Consider the following 16897-nt stretch of genomic DNA (forward strand, 5'->3'; position numbering starts at 1 on the left):
GAGTTCGAAGATTAATGAGGAATAGAGTATTTCCCGTGGCTACGCAGCCCCAGAATTTGAAATAACGCTATTAAAAAAAAAAAAAAACATCAACTATAAAAACTAATGACTTAGCAGAGTTTAAGTTTCTTACTCTAATTGACCAAGCACGACTAGATCAACCCATGGTCCGGGGTTCGAACCTTGCCCGCCGCCATCTACCGTTGTACTGTGGAAGCTTTTGACTAGGACGTAACTATCTTCAAAATCTAAAGTAACGTCCGTAAAAAAAAGTTACGCATTTTACTAATAGATAGATCTACACGTAGGACGTAATTATCTTCTATTTTTGAAGGAACGTCTGTAATTTATATGATAAGATAAGAATTTTGATTCTTGGCGAAATGACAATAGACTTCACACAACATTAGTGTCAAGGACAAGACAGAAGATCTTTCTTTGTTTTATTTGAGAACTGTTGAATTGAATGTGTGTATGTGGGCTGCATGTCAAGTTTATGTCCTCGTGCGGGCTCGTTGTCCTGTTGAGCCGAGGTTACGGTGCAAGGCAAACAAGTGCTATTGACACATCTCCGATAGCGAGTCGGGTGTAGATAGCCGTTGTCAATCATCCGTGTGAGAATAGATGTTCGGGAATTCCCAGCGAAGTCAAAAAGACATAAATAGACCCGCGCGCCTCCAGGGTTTGGACAAATAATGGGAGTTTTTGGCTGGTGTGTATTGCCCCCGGGGGGGGGGGGGAGTAGGGAAAGAATAGTAGGGAGAGAGAGAGAGAGAGAGAGAATGTAGGAAAAATGTTTCAAACAGAGAATATAAAGAGATTTTTTAGGAAAAAGAGGGTTTAAATAATGAAAGGATCTGGTTGAACAAGTCTGTCTTATCTTATAAATTACAGACGTTACTTAAAAAAAAAGAAAATAATTACGTCTTACACATTTCATGTGTCAATATCCGTCCATCCCCGTGGCGCTACAGCCCAATGGAGGGCTCTGGCTGGCTTCAACGCATCCCTACATTCGGATCTCCCCTCGGCATTTCGTCGCCACGCCCTACAAGCTGTTGCAGATCTGCATATTATTAATCAGTGACTAAAACTCGTTGGTGTCTCTGTCTGATTCGGGCAACCCATTCCATTCCCTAATGGCACTATGGAAGAAGGAGCACTTGCACGAATTTGTCCTTGCGTGTGGAATTAGAACTGTGCCTCTTCATGGAAAGAGAGATTGGAGACATATCCCAGAGCCCCTTCGGATCTCTGAAGTTTTCCTTTCAACACCGTTTTCACTAAACCAGCTATAGTTGGTGCACACCGACCAGCTATAGTTGGTGCAAATTGACCAGCTATAGTTGGTGCACATTGACCAGCTTTAGTTGGTGCACATTGATCAACTATAGTTGGTACACATTGACCAGCTATAGTTGGTGCACATTGATCAACTATAGTTGGTGCACATTGACCAGCTATAGTTGGTGCACAATGACCAGCTATAGTTGGTGCACATTGACCAGCTATAGTTGGTGCACAAGGAACCCAAGAACGAAGTGGACTCTCCCTTCAGGTGCACTCTACTCACAAAGCAGAATATGAGGAAAATAGTTCACGCCCTTGTCTGTGCGACAGTTAAACTCTTTTCCAAAAGTCGATTTGACTGATAAATTAAATAGATTGTACGAGTAATCCTGCCTCTTGATTTACTGACCTGTTTTAATTTATTAAAATTGTAAGTCTAATTTTAACTGGCTTTACTTAATCATGTTGTTCTTTTGTCCTCCTTTTAAATGTCCTCTTGTCCTTGCTGTCCTCCATTGTGCGTAGGACTGTCTGGAAACCCTCTAATCCACATATACACTTTCATTTTTTTGAATTTTTTTCCGCTATCAATTTAGTCGTACGGAGGCGAGGTGGTGGAGCTGTAAAGCGCTTGGCTTTCGAACCAGATGTCTCTGGCTCGAATCCTAGTGATGACTGGGATTATTAATTTCGGGATCTTTAGGCCGCCTCTGAGTCCACCCAGCTCTAGTGGGTACCTGACATTGGTTGCGGAAAAGTAAAGGTGGTTAGTTGTTATGCTGGCCACATGACACCCTTGTTAACCGTCTGAAAGTAGTGAAGAATGTTTACAACACTACAAGTAGTTGGAATCCTAGTAACAATAAAAAATAATAATGGTTTGAAAATGATTGCCTTTATAACTTGGAGAAAACATTGAATACAAGTGCAGGTAACTCGAAATATTAAAGGTGTTTCAGTTTTCATGCAAGCATTACTTCCCTTGGAACTCATTTTAAAAATATATTTCTTATGCAAAATCTTAGCAGAAAGTAAACCCATTACACAGTTCTCTCTTATGAAACAATGTGCTGTAACGATATTTTTTTTTATTTAATATTTTTTTTTATTCAATAGTGTATGAAATGATCTTTCTGAAATTTTAATAAACATTTTGTCCTGTATTTTCAAGTTTCCTATACAAATGATTCAATAATAATAATAATAATAAAAATGGTCAGTATTGGTGTCGAATAAAACGACACGAACTATCAGTGCGACGCTCTGACAACTTAGCTAACCAGCCATACTATTATAATTCAGACGAAATTTTAGCTTTAAATAATGATTGATTTCGTCTTGAGGTTAATATAAATATTGAGTCAACGTAGCAGCATAATGCTTTTCCTCCCTGGGGACCACAATTTCCTCCCTTCTATAAGATACAACATTGAAAGCGTAACAAAAATATCCGATCACAACCAGAGCTCAAGGAATTAGTGAGCTCCTTTCTAAAAACCCACTACCCCAACAACCAATGGTTCAGAGTTTTCTCAGATGGATCCTCTCAAAAAATCCAACACAAACAGAGGAGCTAGCATACTAATTGAATGTCCCAATGGAGAAAGACTGGAAACGTCAATTGCAACTGGCGATCTCTCAGACAGCCATAGAACAGACAGGCAAGCACTGGAACTAGTATCTTCTATTTTATAGCTCCTCCTTCGTGATTGAAGATGAGAGCACATTTCTCATTTCCTATGGACTCGAAGATGAATGTAAAGTCCAATCCTCGCTTTAAAAAGCCGGCTACATACTTGGCATGAGTAGCATGAGTAGATTTGGTCAGTTACGGACAGGCGCTCTTTCGCCCTGGCCACTCTTTCTGCTTCAAATCTTGAGACTCCGAAACTCACAGCTTCACGCCATGAGGAGCGATCGAGAGCTAGTGCTTCCCAGCCGTGAATGTCGATATCGCATTCCTTGAAGGAGCTCTTAAAACCGTCCTGGGAGAAATAATGAAGATAATAGAGTGAAGAGTAATTGAGAATTGGACCAGCTCACATCCCGATTACAAGAAAAAGGACGCTTATTATAAGCTATCTCGACATGACCAACGCATATTTTTTTTGACTCAGAACCGGACACAACAGAATTGGACAACATATGCTCTGGAAGGTAAAAGTCGGTACAAGCGAAACCTGGCCTTGTGGGGCATCACCAGAGAATGCTGACCATGTCCTTCAAGGCTGCATACTATATCAAGAGGACTGAACTGTCCCCAAAACCCTCATATAGAAGAAAAACTATAAGGAGAACTGCCTGATCTGGAAATCACTGCGCGGTTCATATCAGATATAGGATGACTGATCTGAACCCACCGACATGTTAAATGAGAACAAAGAAGAAGAAAGAAGTCTTGAGGTTTTAGCTTATGACCATGTTTTGAGAATGAAGTTTTGAGCTCATAGTAGCGATTGAACAAAAAAAAAAATGTTTAACGATAATTTATATGTTCAGTTCTTTATCTTTTATACATGACAAAATATTTGCTTTCTAAAAACATCTTTTTACATTTTTCGCCAGCTTTTGATTAAATGCAAATTAGAAATGCCGAAATTCAGAATCCCAGGCTTCAACGAGATTCGAACCCAGGACCTCTCAGCCACCGCGCCCCCCATATGTGAACTGAATTTCGTTAATTTCATATTCATTAGAGTTGGTCGGACTCGGGAGCGCCCTAGAAATCACCGAGATTCGAACCCAGGACCCCATGTTCGGGAGCCAAGCGCTTAACCACTCAGCCACTGCGCCCCCAAGCCTTGACTTGAGGGGAAGGCGCGGAGGGTCAAAGTGATAAAATACCTCAGGGTGTTAGGTGTAAGATGAGCATATCCCTCTCGGACTCAGCCCCACCCCCCTCCTCTTCAAACAGTTTAAATCAACCTGTTCCCAACCTGGCCGTCATAGTGACACTAAGAGAAACAAAAAAAGGCGGCGGGGGGGAGGGGGGGGATAAGCGCTGTTCCGTTCTGTGACATCGCCAAGCGGAACGAAGAAATGTGACTGTGTGTGTGTGTTTGTACACACGTAGCGCTGTGTGTTGCTTCGCGGTGTCGCTGTGTGAGCATGAAAAAGTGTGCGTGAGAGTTTTGTGTGCGTGAGAGAGAGAGAGAGAGAGAGAGAGAGAGAGAGAGAGAGCCATTGTGATTGTTTGTTTCAAGTAGACATAGATGTGTTTGTGTCAATGTTGACCTCCCCCCCCTCTTTTTGTTTTTTTTGTTTTTCGTTTCAAACTTGGACTATAATGATGACACGCGTAATAGTTTGTTATGGAATACCATTTTGTCACTTTTTGTCTAAATGTTTTATTTTCCGAACCTCACTTACATATGTTTTATATAATGTTATAACTGCAATCTGAATGTAGTTGTTGTCTTGTATTTCCATAGTAATATAGCAAATACATACAAGGCAAGAGTCTGAGAGTTCAACCTGTTAACACTCATTTGCATATGGTCTTGTCTCATTTCATCCGGCCATGTCTCCGGATATTTTATTGCCGTCTGACGAAGAGAGACTCCATCATTTTAATGTCACAAGAAACGTTTTGTCGTCTGATCACATTCTTAGAGCCATGCGTCAGTCTTTGTCTATTTTTAGAACAGAAGTTCATGGGAGATAACTTTGCAGAACATTTAATGAAGACTATTTTCATAGACGTTGAAAGAGTTTATCAAGATGTTTTTATATTTTGGATGTTACTTCAGAATTATGTACAAATGAGCTATAGCTAAAACCTCCCACAGGACGGCGAACGGATGTTGGCGGGGGTCAAACCTGGAACTACAGAGACAACAGTCCAGAGCGCATACCACACGACCAGGCAGCCAATACTCTAGATTTGTTACCTTAGAAAATGTAGTCCTTTAATACTTACATTTCAATATAGACTAATCCATGACACCTTACGTTAAATTAATGAATTTATTACATGACACTAAAATACTTAATATTAATATTTAATGTAAACAAAATTTGGACACTCGTTTGGCCCCCCTCCCTCAAGTTGGGTTCTGAGGGGACTTTCGAATTTTGACTCCCCCCCCCCCCCCCATCATAGCTACGCAACTAATTCTAAAACAAATTTTACTATAATATAAAATATAGACACAAAAAAATGATTAAAAAAATAAGATGTTGTTTCTGGTATCCTGAAAGTTAGAGTGGGTCTCAAAAATTGACTACAGTTTTGCCCTTTTTTTTTGTTTTGACTGTTGTGACTCTGATCTGGGCAATTCCCCTTAGGCCCATGTCCGTTCTGCCATCTTTGCTTGTTGGTCCAATGGTCTCCTCCATGTTTGCTTTGGTCTCCCAGTCTCTCTCTGTAGGTTCCGGTCCAGTTTTTGTAACAAATGAACTTCAAACGCATCGCAAGTGAAGAGATTAGATACAGAACTTATACAGGATCGGACCCCACGATGACCTGCTAAATACTATCAAACGCGCGGACTAAAACTCTTTGGCCATATCAGAGGGTCAATGCTCGCAAAGACCTTCCTTCAGGGAACACTACCAGGAAAAAAAAGAGGTAGACTGAGAAAGCGATTGGAAGAAAAAAGAATGGACGGGCCTGTTGTGAAAAAATATTCTATCCAAGGCAAAGGTCAGAAATGGAGAAAGACCGTCGACAGATTTTGTGTAGTGCCCCGTTGGTCCAACAGACTTAATGGGCTAGGTGAAGATGAATTTCACATGAATTCAAGGATTTAATTGGGTAATACAATAAAAAATGCTGATCTATATAGAGCAAAAAAAAAGTGTATAAAAATGAAAAGAGCTCTCATAAAAGTAAAAATACTTATATTAGCCCAAAAGTTCAAATCTTATGATAGTGGGAGCGTTGTACGGTTTTACCGTGATGGTGGTTAGTACTTTGAAGATTGAAATTATAAGGCAGCTTGAAAAAAATACAGGACATGAAAGTGAAAACAAAAATTTCAAAATTATAATGGCTCGATATACGATATTCATGAATGTGTACAAATGATCTGACCTAGATCTAGTCTAGATCTACAAACTGATTACATGTGGAAAAAGTGTCTCTAACTTCAGTAGAACAGTTTCGAGGTATAAGTACATCTGGGTCAGAAGGGAACATTCTTTTTAAACTAAACAACTTGCTTGTGAACTTCTGACAGTTGAAGCTTTTTTTTTAACATGAGTGATTCTTAAACTTTCTTTATACCTCATCTTTGTCTATATAATTTAGTCATAATATAGCAAAGGAAAAACAACGCTCGTAGAACGAGTAAATTATTGCTTGCTACATTTCATTACACAATTTTTGATGCAATCTAAACTGATCCGCTTTTGTTTTTGTACCGTTGAGTCTGAAATTAGTTTGAGATGCCTTGAAAAAAGTCTACTGTCTACATCCCGTTGGTAAGTCTGCATTGGCTTACCTAAAAAAAACCTGGCCATCGTCTGTTCGCGTTCATCACCCTTTTGCCACTTGGGATTATACTTTTTGTTTTTTTTCTTTTCGTATTCGATCGTTTCTGGGTCTTGAACACAAAATCATGATGTAATTTTTATATTTTATCTATATAAAAATAATTAACTAGCTTCATTAAGAAGAGCTAATTTGTTACAAATAAATATCAATAGACGGTAAATCAAAAAGTTTTGAGAAATTAACGAATGATTAGGTAATTTTTGTTAGTGTTGACAAACCCATCAGTCAACTAAAGTATCAGACTGTGTGGACATTGTGTTGAAGTGGTTTCTAGACAATTGGAGTCTATTACTCTTATGTGTGGCCTATTGCGTGTGGTGATTTCGATCATGTGGTTCTCCACGTTGGATTACAATTTAAACTGGACTCCTGCATGATGCATCGGTAGGTCCTGGCCACATGATGGCTCAATGAACAGCAGGTGTTTCTGTTTCTAGAGGTTATGTTTCTGTTTCTAGATGTTACGTTTCTGTTTCTAGATGTTACGTTTCTGTTTCTAGATGTTATGTTTCTGTTTCTAGATGTTACTTTTCTGTTTCTAGATGTTACTTTTCTGTTTCTAGATGTTCTGTTTCTGTTTCTAGATGTTACGTTTCTGATTCTAGATGTTACGTTTCTGTTTCTAGATGTTACGTTTCTGTTTCTAGATGTTACGTTTCTGTTTCTAGATGTTACGTTTCTGTTTCTAGATGTTACGTTTCTGTTTCTAGATGTTATGTTTCTGTTTCTGTTTCTAGATGTTATGTTTCTGTTTCTAGATGTTACGTTTCTGTTTCTAGATGTTACATTTCTGTTTCTAGATGTTATGTTTCTGTTTCTAGATGTTACGTTTCTGTTTCTAGATGTTACGTTTCTGTTTCTAGATGTTATGTTTCTGTTTCTGGATGTTACATTTCTGTTTCTAGATGTTACGTTTCTGTTTCTGGATGTTACGCTTCTGTTTCTAGATGTTACATTTCTGTTTCTGGATGTTACGCTTCTGTTTCTAGATGTTACATTACTGTTTCTAGATGAGTTGATTGTGTGAACACTTTTTTTTTTTAGAATGTTTCGAAATCGTTAAATTAATTAGCGTCCATGTTTCTAGTCTCTTGGTTTGTGATGCGGTCTTTGAATGTGGTACCTAGGATCCTTCTGTTGCATCTCAATTCCATTGCTAGGATCCTCCTCTCTAGCTCTGCAGTCAGCGCCCAAGACTCACAAGCACAGAAGAATGTGTCACGGTGACCAAGGAGCGCATCAGTCAGATTTTAGTGCTGAAAAGTCTATGCTTTTGATTTGTCCAAATTGTTTTGAGTCTTGCAAGTGCTGCTTTGGGCTGTGCGATTCCGGATCAGTTGTCTGTGTGTAGTCACTCATTGAACTCTTTCTTTGTGTCTGTGCTATTGATGTGACTCTATATGGTGTTGTTGTTTTTTATTTTTGAGAAAAGAGTCCTTGACCTTGCAATGTCAACACATTTCCATAAGGATCAATACAGCAGTCTGTAGGTTTGGTTCCTCCGTCTGAAGCGATATCTCCGAGGTATTTAAAACTACTGGCACTTGTCAGCGTTTCGCCTCCGATTAGTCCCCATGAGGACACTCTAATTCAGGGGTTCTCAACCTGTGGGTCGCGACCCCCCTTGGTGGTCGATTGACCATTTGCCAGGGGGTCGCCTAAGACCATCGAAAATATGGATTATTATTGCCTACTCTTCTATTGCTGTATGTGTGTGTCGGCTGGGGGAGGGGGGTCGCGAAAGAGTGGGGATTATAAAAAGGGGTCGCCGAGCTTAAAAGGTTGAGAACCGCTGCTCTAATTGCTGTAAAAAAAAAAACAACAGCACAAATTCAAACTTTATGGGCATATCACAAGGTCTTAAGGGCTTTTTTTTTCCCAGGGAAAAAGGAAAGATAAGAATAGGGTACAAGCGATGGGAAGACACTACAGCATAAAGGAATGGACGGGCCTGCCATTGAAAGAGATTCTGTCCAAGGCAGAAGACAGAGAGGGGTGAATAAAAACAGACTAATGGACCTCATTCACCAATCGTAAACAAACAACATTTAGCCACGTGGTGCTCTATCTCTTCTATATAATTTACGATCTCACGTTTAATTTATGATGGTTGTCACGTGACAGTTTTTTTTTCCCCGTTGTTTTATCAATAAGATCACGTGACTAAATGTTGTTTGTTTACGATTGGTGAATGAGGTCCATTGAATTAGGCATGAGTTCACCTGGTTTGACTCTAATCTACAACTGGGCGCAGAGGCGTCCTCAACAGAGCGCGGGGCCCTGAGTCGTAAGCGTGGACTAAATATAGAGCGTAAAACTTTGAGCTAACGGGTCCGTCCGGCTCTAACGCTGTAGGCCTTTTTTTTTTTAACCAAAAACATGTACCTTACTCGTGGCCGTTTGACAACATTACGTACTGTATTGTAATTGTTCTGCGTGTAAGATTTTGCCTTTAATAATGACCGTTACTAATGATTCAGAAACATTTTGCATGAAAAAATCAACAAACTAGATAATAATAATTTCTGCTAATCCTGCCGGAGTCAGAAAGTAACTATTAATTACTGAGGAAAACCGGAACACTTGCAAAAAAACTAACAACAAATAGTTTCTAGGAAAGTCGCAGACGGATTCAGTCACGGAACTCCACATTTCTGGCTTTTCACCGTACAAACTGTTGTTTGTTTGTTTGTAAGCGAAGGTGAACTGTTCAACAATGATAGCTTGTTAGAATCGACAGGTCATAAGATGCTGTCTCTGCCGAAACTAAATGGTATTTCGAAACCAAAAATGCCATGATCTTGCATGGTAATTGGTATCATATAGTATAATAGGTGCAGGAAAAGACTTCCTAAATATGGAGTAACAAGTCTTGATGTTTTAGAACTGGTTCTCGAAACTGGAGGTGAAAGGGAATCTCCGTTCGCGGGGCCCCACTAACGCGCGGGGCCTGTGGCGGTTGCCTCACTTGTCACCGTCTAAACTAAGTCCGTTACTGACTGAGAGTGACTTATCGCAAGCGCATGTGCCTATAAATAAAAGTGATTTGAACAAGTTTAGCATTTACTCGACTTCTAGAATTACGTTTTTGTTATAATCAATATACGTTTGGTTCAAGAGAGGTCGACCTATGATCAATATACGTTTAGTTTAAGAAAGGTCGACCTATGATCAGTATACGTTTGGTTTAAGAGAGGTCGACCTATGATCAGTATACGTTTGGTTTAAGAGAGGTCGACCTATGATCAGTATACGTTTAGTTCAAGAGAGGTCGACCTATGATCAGTATAAGTTTAGTTTAAGAGAGGTCGACCTATGATCAGTATACGTTTGGTTTAAGAGAGGTCGACCTATGGTCAGTATACGTTTGGTTTAAGAGAGGTCGACCTATGGTCAGTATACGTTTAGTTTAAGAGAGGTCGACCTATGATCAGTATACGTTTAGTTTAAGAGAGGTCGACCTATGGTCAGTATACGTTTAGTTTAAGAGAGGTCGACCTATGATCAATATACGTTTGGTTTAAGAGAGGTCGACCTATGATCAGTATACGTTTAGTTTAAGAGAGGTCGACCTATGATCAATATAAGTTTAGTTTAAGAGAGGTCGACCTATGGTCAGTATAAGTTTAGTTTAAGAGAGGTCGACCTATGATCAGTATACGTTTAGTTTAAGAGAGGTCGACCTATGGTCAGTATACGTTTAGTTTAAGAGAGGTCGACCTATGATCAATATACGTTTGGTTTAAGAGAGGTCGACCTATGATCAGTATACGTTTGGTTTAAGAGAGGTCGACCTATGATCAGTATACGTTTGGTTTAAGAGAGGTCGACCTATGATCAGTATACGTTTAGTTTAAGAGAGGTCGACCTATGGTCAGTATACGTTTAGTTTAAGAGAGGTCGATCTATGATCAATATAAGTTTAGTTTAAGAGAGGTCGACCTATGGTCAGTATACGTTTGGTTTAAGAGAGGTCGACCTATGGTCAGTATACGTTTAGTTTAAGAGAGGTCGACCTATGGTCAGTATACGTTTAGTTTAAGAGAGGTCGACCTATGATCAATATACGTTTGGTTTAAGAGAGGTCGACCTATGATCAGTATACGTTTGGTTTAAGAGAGGTCGACCTATGATCAGTATACGTTTGGTTTAAGAGAGGTCGACCTATGATCAGTATACGTTTAGTTTAAGAGAGGTCGACCTATGGTCAGTATACGTTTAGTTTAAGAGAGGTCGATCTATGATCAATATAAGTTTAGTTTAAGAGAGGTCGACCTATGGTCAGTATACGTTTGGTTTAAGAGAGGTCGACCTATGGTCAGTATACGTTTAGTTTAAGAGAGGTCGACCTATGGTCAGTATACGTTTAGTTTAAGAGAGGTCGACCTATGATCAATATACGTTTGGTTTAAGAGAGGTCGACCTATGATCAGTATACGTTTGGTTTAAGAGAGGTCGACCTATGATCAGTATACGTTTGGTTTAAGAGAGGTCGACCTATGATCAGTATACGTTTAGTTTAAGAGAGGTCGACCTATGGTCAGTATACGTTTAGTTTAAGAGAGGTCGATCTATGATCAATATAAGTTTAGTTTAAGAGAGGTCGACCTATGGTCAGTATACGTTTGGTTTAAGAGAGGTCGACCTATGGTCAGTATACGTTTAGTTTAAGAGAGGTCGACCTATGATCAATATAACTTTAGTTTAAGAGAGGTCGACCTATGATCAATATAAGTTTAGTTTAAGAGAGGTCGACCTATGGTCAGTATACGTTTAGTTTAAGAGAGGTCGACCTATGGTCAGTATACGTTTAGTTTAAGAGAGGTCGACCTATGATCAATATACGTTTGGTTTAAGAGAGGTCGACCTATGATCAGTATACGTTTAGTTTAAGAGAGGTCGATCTATGATCAGTATACGTTTAGTTTAAGAGAGGTCGACCTATGATCAGTATACGTTTAGTTTAAGAGAGGTCGATCTATGATCAATATAAGTTTAGTTTAAGAGAGGTCGACCTATGGTCAGTATACGTTTGGTTTAAGAGAGGTCGACCTATGGTCAGTATACGTTTAGTTTAAGAGAGGTCGACCTATGATCAGTATACCTTTAGTTTAAGAGAGGTCGACCTATGATCAATATAAGTTTAGTTCAAGAGAGGTCGACCTATGATCAGTATACTTTTAGTTTAAGAGAGGTCGACCTATGATCAATATAAGTTTAGTTTAAGAGAGGTCGACCTATGATCAGTATAAGTTTAGTTCAAGAGAGGTCGACCTATGATCAATATAAGTTTAGTTTAAGAGAGGTCGACCTATGGTCAATATAAGTTTAGTTTAAGAGAGGTCGACCTATGATCAGTATACCTTTAGTTTAAGAGAGGTCGACCTATGATCAGTATAAGTTTAGTTCAAGAGAGGTCGACCTATGATCAGTATACCTTTAGTTTAAGAGAGGTCGACCTATGATCAATATAAGTTTAGTTTAAGAGAGGTCGACCTATGATCAGTATAAGTTTAGTTCAAGAGAGGTCGACCTATGATCAATATAAGTTTAGTTTAAGAGAGGTCGACCTATGGTCAATATACGTTTAGTTTAAGAGAGGTCGACCTATGATCAGTATAAGTTTAGTTCAAGAGAGGTCGACCTATGATCAATATAAGTTTAGTTTAAGAGAGGTCGACCTATGGTCAATATAAGTTTAGTTTAAGAGAGGTCGACCTATGATCAGTATAAGTTTAGTTCAAGAGAGGTTGACCTATGATCAATATAAGTTTAGTTTAAGAGAGGTCGACCTATGGTCAATATAAGTTTAGTTTAAGAGAGGTCGACCTATGATCAGTATAAGTTTAGTTTAAGAGAGGTCGACCTATGGTCAATATAAGTTTAGTTTAAGAGAGGTCGACCTATGGTCAATATAAGTTTAGTTTAAGAGAGGTCGACCTTTGATCAGTATAAGTTTAGTTCAAGAGACTTTGACCTATGGTCATTATAAATTTAGTTCAAGAGACTTTGACCTATGGTCATTATACGTTTAGTTCAAGAGACTTTGACCTATGGTCATTATACGTTTAGTTGAGGAGAGGTCGACCTATGATCAATATAAGTTGAGTTCAAGCGAGGTCTTATGAAATACAGACGTTACTTTAAAAAAAAAAAGATGATAACGCCCTACGCGTGTTCCTAGGTCGACCTATGATACAAGGCACACTTTTGCTTCTGACCAGCACCAAGGCTTTCTTTAGTTCATTTGACCTCGACCCGTCTCTCGCCACAGTTCCTTATGAGCAAGATCTTTGTTTTAGGACTGAGACATGGACAGTGTGAGTGTCAGTGCAGCTGACGTAAACATACAAGAAGCGGTAATTTTGTAATCTCTACGCCTCGCTAAGCTGCCATTTAAATGACGTCATGCTGATGGAGTAGAGGGTCAGAGATTATTGATTCCAACAATAGTAAAAACAAATAAAATGCAGTCATCACACCCACGAATCTAGTGTAGATAGAACTGAATAACGCCAAAAGAGGCAACACTTATATTATTATTGCATAGTTGTTGTTTTTTTTTAAATATAGAAATATCATAACACATTTTTCACATTTCGAAGTAATTTTAAACATAGTTGACAATATAAAACCAAAGACGAAAAGTTGTTGAATGAAATGTGATTTGTTTTCCACTTATATTCTTGTCTACGAATGGCACAACTCTATATTGACAATGGAAGATCCTTCGCAACGATTTGTAAACAAATAGTGACAGCAAGAGTTGATCCAGTGAACAGTTCTACCGAGATTTCATTGCCATTGGTCTCATTGCCATTGGGAAGCGTGGTCGAGAGGCTAAGTGCGCTTAACTTGTCTTGTCTTAGCTACCTAGAAAGGGGGCTCGAGGTTCGACACCCGACTCGGGCAGAGGCAGCACGGAAAACCAACTCCTAGATACCCCCTCCCCCCCCCCCCCCCCCACTGGTCCACAAATGAGATTGGACCAAAGCGCTCTGAGCATGAAAGTAGCGCTACATAAAAGCTATAATAACAATAAAATTGTAAACATTTACAACGATTCTTTTTTATCATCTAGTTGTAATATTATAATTTATAATAGCAGCTAGTTGTAGCGTCAGGTATGGGTATAAAAAAATTGAGAAAAAGTTCCCCCTTCAGACCTTCCGATCTATAGGGCAGATGATGTTAGCGTCATCTGTTTCTTTGGCCAACGGTCAGCAAGCAGGGTGTCGTTGTCAACGACCAACCGCCTTAAGTTTCCCCCCAACTTAAGTCAGGTACCCGTTAGAGTTGGGTGGACTTGAGGGGGGGGGGGCTAAAAATCACGAAATTAAAAATATTAGTCTTCACCGAGATTCGAGCCCAGCACCCCTGGAAGCCAAGCGCGTAACCACCCCGCGCCCCCTCAAGTGGTACGTAGTATCGAGTATTTGTAGCATTAGGCAACATGTGGTATTTGTAAGAACAGTTTCGATCAACTGCTGAGAGGTGTTCACATAAAAGAGTCAGTACACCCTCATTCTAAGCTTCTATCAACGGCGTGAAATTGAGACAGCAATGTGACAGCACGTACCAGCGTGTACTGTGTAGAAACTGTGTGTGTCCGAGATCGCACTTGTCCACAATGTCAATCAACAGCTCTAATGAGGTTCACTTTACAGTACGAGCTGGTTTAGCCTTCAGAACTGGCTTTGAATCGTTTTCGGTCGATGGTTAATTAACAGACTATTATTGCCTTACACAAACACCCATTCGAAACAGATAGAAATCTATAAGGACACACACTCGCCACCCCCACCATCACCTGTCCTAAAATGACCATCAAGATCAGTGGCAAATTTAACTGTAATAGTAGAGGAGTCATGTATGCTATAATATGCTCAAGGTGTCAGATGGTCAATATTGGAAACACAGGCAGGGCCTTAAAAACACGACTCCAAGAACACCTTAGAGACATTCGTAACTCCTAATATGACCATCAAGATAAGTGGCAAATTTAACTGTAATAGTAGAGGAGTCATATATGCTATAATATGCTCAAGGTGTCAGATGGTCTATATTGGAAACACAGGCAGGGCCTTAAAAACACGACTCCAAGAACACCTTAGAGACATTCGTAACTCCTAATATGACCATCAAGATAAGTGGCAAATTTAACTGTAATAGTAGAGGAGTCATATATGCTATAATATGCTCAAGGTGTCAGATGGTTAATATTGGAAACACAGGCAGGGCCTTAAAACACACATCATAGGGGTACCTCCGACCTCCTCGTCACTGCTATACAACAATGCAATGACAAAAACACCCGTCTGCAGATCGAAAACAAACTTATTTACATGTCAGGCACCCTCCAACCTCACGGGATCAACAACCAGCACACTTTTATTTAACATGCAATGGGCACTAACACTACGGTACCCCCCTTTTCCCATTCATCTTTGCCTGACATCTCCGCCCCCTTCCGATTTCCCGCGCTTTTACACCAGCGTAGCTCATTTCTTTTCTGCCTCGATAGAGAACAACATCGGACAGATAAGTTCAATTAAGACTATTTTGTGTAATTTTTTTTTATTATTTTGTGTTTGTTTTGTAGCTGATGAAGGCCTGGTGGCCCAAACGTCCTTTGTTTAACTTAGTCCGACAGGGTTACATATATGCATGTTTTTCGTATTTTCTATAAAATCTATAAGGAGTCGTCATTTTTATGACCACCGGTCTGAAAATCAAAGCGGATCAGCTGACGAGTGACATAGGCCTGCGTACTGCGAGAGGACTCCCGTGTAAATCACCCTTGATATGGTTATAGGATCATCGGGAATGGACTGGCGTTTTCTGTAATTTTTCATAAAAAGCGATAGTGTCAGGGTCAAGGTCCTTTCATTCCGGTTCGGTTCAGTACTGCAAGACCGGCCAGTCCAGAGTGAAGTCGGTCCGGTACGGTGCAGTACAAAGTAGAAGCCCAGGAGGAGACAGAAATCTGTAGAGTTAGTACAGCTGTACCGGTTATCTACAGTGAAGCATTTGTCAAGTCAGTGATTTGTCAAGTCAGTGTATTGTGCTGCCAATGGACCTCTTTCACCAATCGTAAACAAACAACATTTAGTCACGTGATCTTATTGATAAAAGAACGAAAAACATTGTTTACGATTGGTGAATGAGGTCCATTGTACAGTATTGGTTGTTAATTATGAAACAATAAAGAATTACTTCATATGGAGTTGTCAAGTTCTTGAGTTGGTTGTGTCCTTTCAGTGCTTAGAGAGAGAGAGAGTGATAGTCTTACCAATAATACTGAAATAACAATGACTGATATACACACACACTATTTATAAATCTAAATATTGTTACGATTTTCTCTACCAGGCCTTCTGTAAAACACTGCTAAATACAACGCAGCACATTTAACACAAGAACTTGACACTAAAAGTTTCAATAACAGTGTGGCGGTTTAATTACAAATACATCGACAGCCAATTCAACACAATTGGCTACACTAACTTCAAATGCTTTCTGCCTAACTTAACATTACAGGTCTCTCTAGCTCAGGGGTTTTCAACCTGTGGGTCGCGACCCCTTTGGGGGTCGATTGACGATTTGCCAGTGGGTCGCCGAAGACCATCGAATATGTGGATTGTTTTTGTCTACTCTTCTATTGCTGTATGTGTGTGTGTGGGGGGAGAGGGGTCGCGGCAGAGTGGGGGAGTGTAAAAAGGTTCGGCGAGCATAAAAGGTTGAGAACCGCTGCCCTAGCTCGTACAGCTACATACTCGAGGAGGATCAAACAGCCCTTACTGCCTTATCTTCTTATCTTATAAAATGTAATTCTTATCTTATTTTTTTTCTTATATAATACAGACGTTACTTCAAAAAAGAAGATGATTACGTCCTACGCGTCATGCATTTAGTCATGCATAGTAACCAATGATTTAAATTCTGCCAAGTCACTGGTTTTTCTGGCTAGCTCAGGCAACCCATTCCATGCTCTAATAGCACTAGGGAAGAAGGAGTATTTGTACAAATTTGTCCTAGCATATGGGACGAGGATTGTGCCTTTATCTTTGTGTCTTTCAGAGTATTTTATTAAATTTTGTTTTTGTATTT

General features: G+C 39.6%; 1 protein-coding gene across 2 annotated transcripts in view; it reads left to right on the forward strand.

Annotated features, from left to right (window-relative positions):
* Positions 1–16897, forward strand: part of LOC106057857 (myelin regulatory factor-like) — a 114115-nt gene that overhangs the window by 55204 nt on the left and 42014 nt on the right. Inside the window, exon 1 of one of the 2 annotated variants that reach the window (XM_056045217.1) lies at positions 6772–7171. The exons of the other annotated variant lie outside the window; for it this stretch is intronic. Within the exon in view, the coding sequence (XP_055901192.1) occupies positions 7161–7171 (11 nt within the window). The 5' untranslated portion in view covers positions 6772–7160. Of the gene's footprint in view, positions 1–6771; positions 7172–16897 lie in introns of those variants that run through there. 2 annotated transcript variants of the gene reach the window in all.

The sequence above is a fragment of the Biomphalaria glabrata genome, chromosome 10, assembly GCF_947242115.1.
Source record: "Biomphalaria glabrata chromosome 10, xgBioGlab47.1, whole genome shotgun sequence".
NCBI classification, from domain to species: domain Eukaryota; kingdom Metazoa; phylum Mollusca; class Gastropoda; family Planorbidae; genus Biomphalaria; species Biomphalaria glabrata.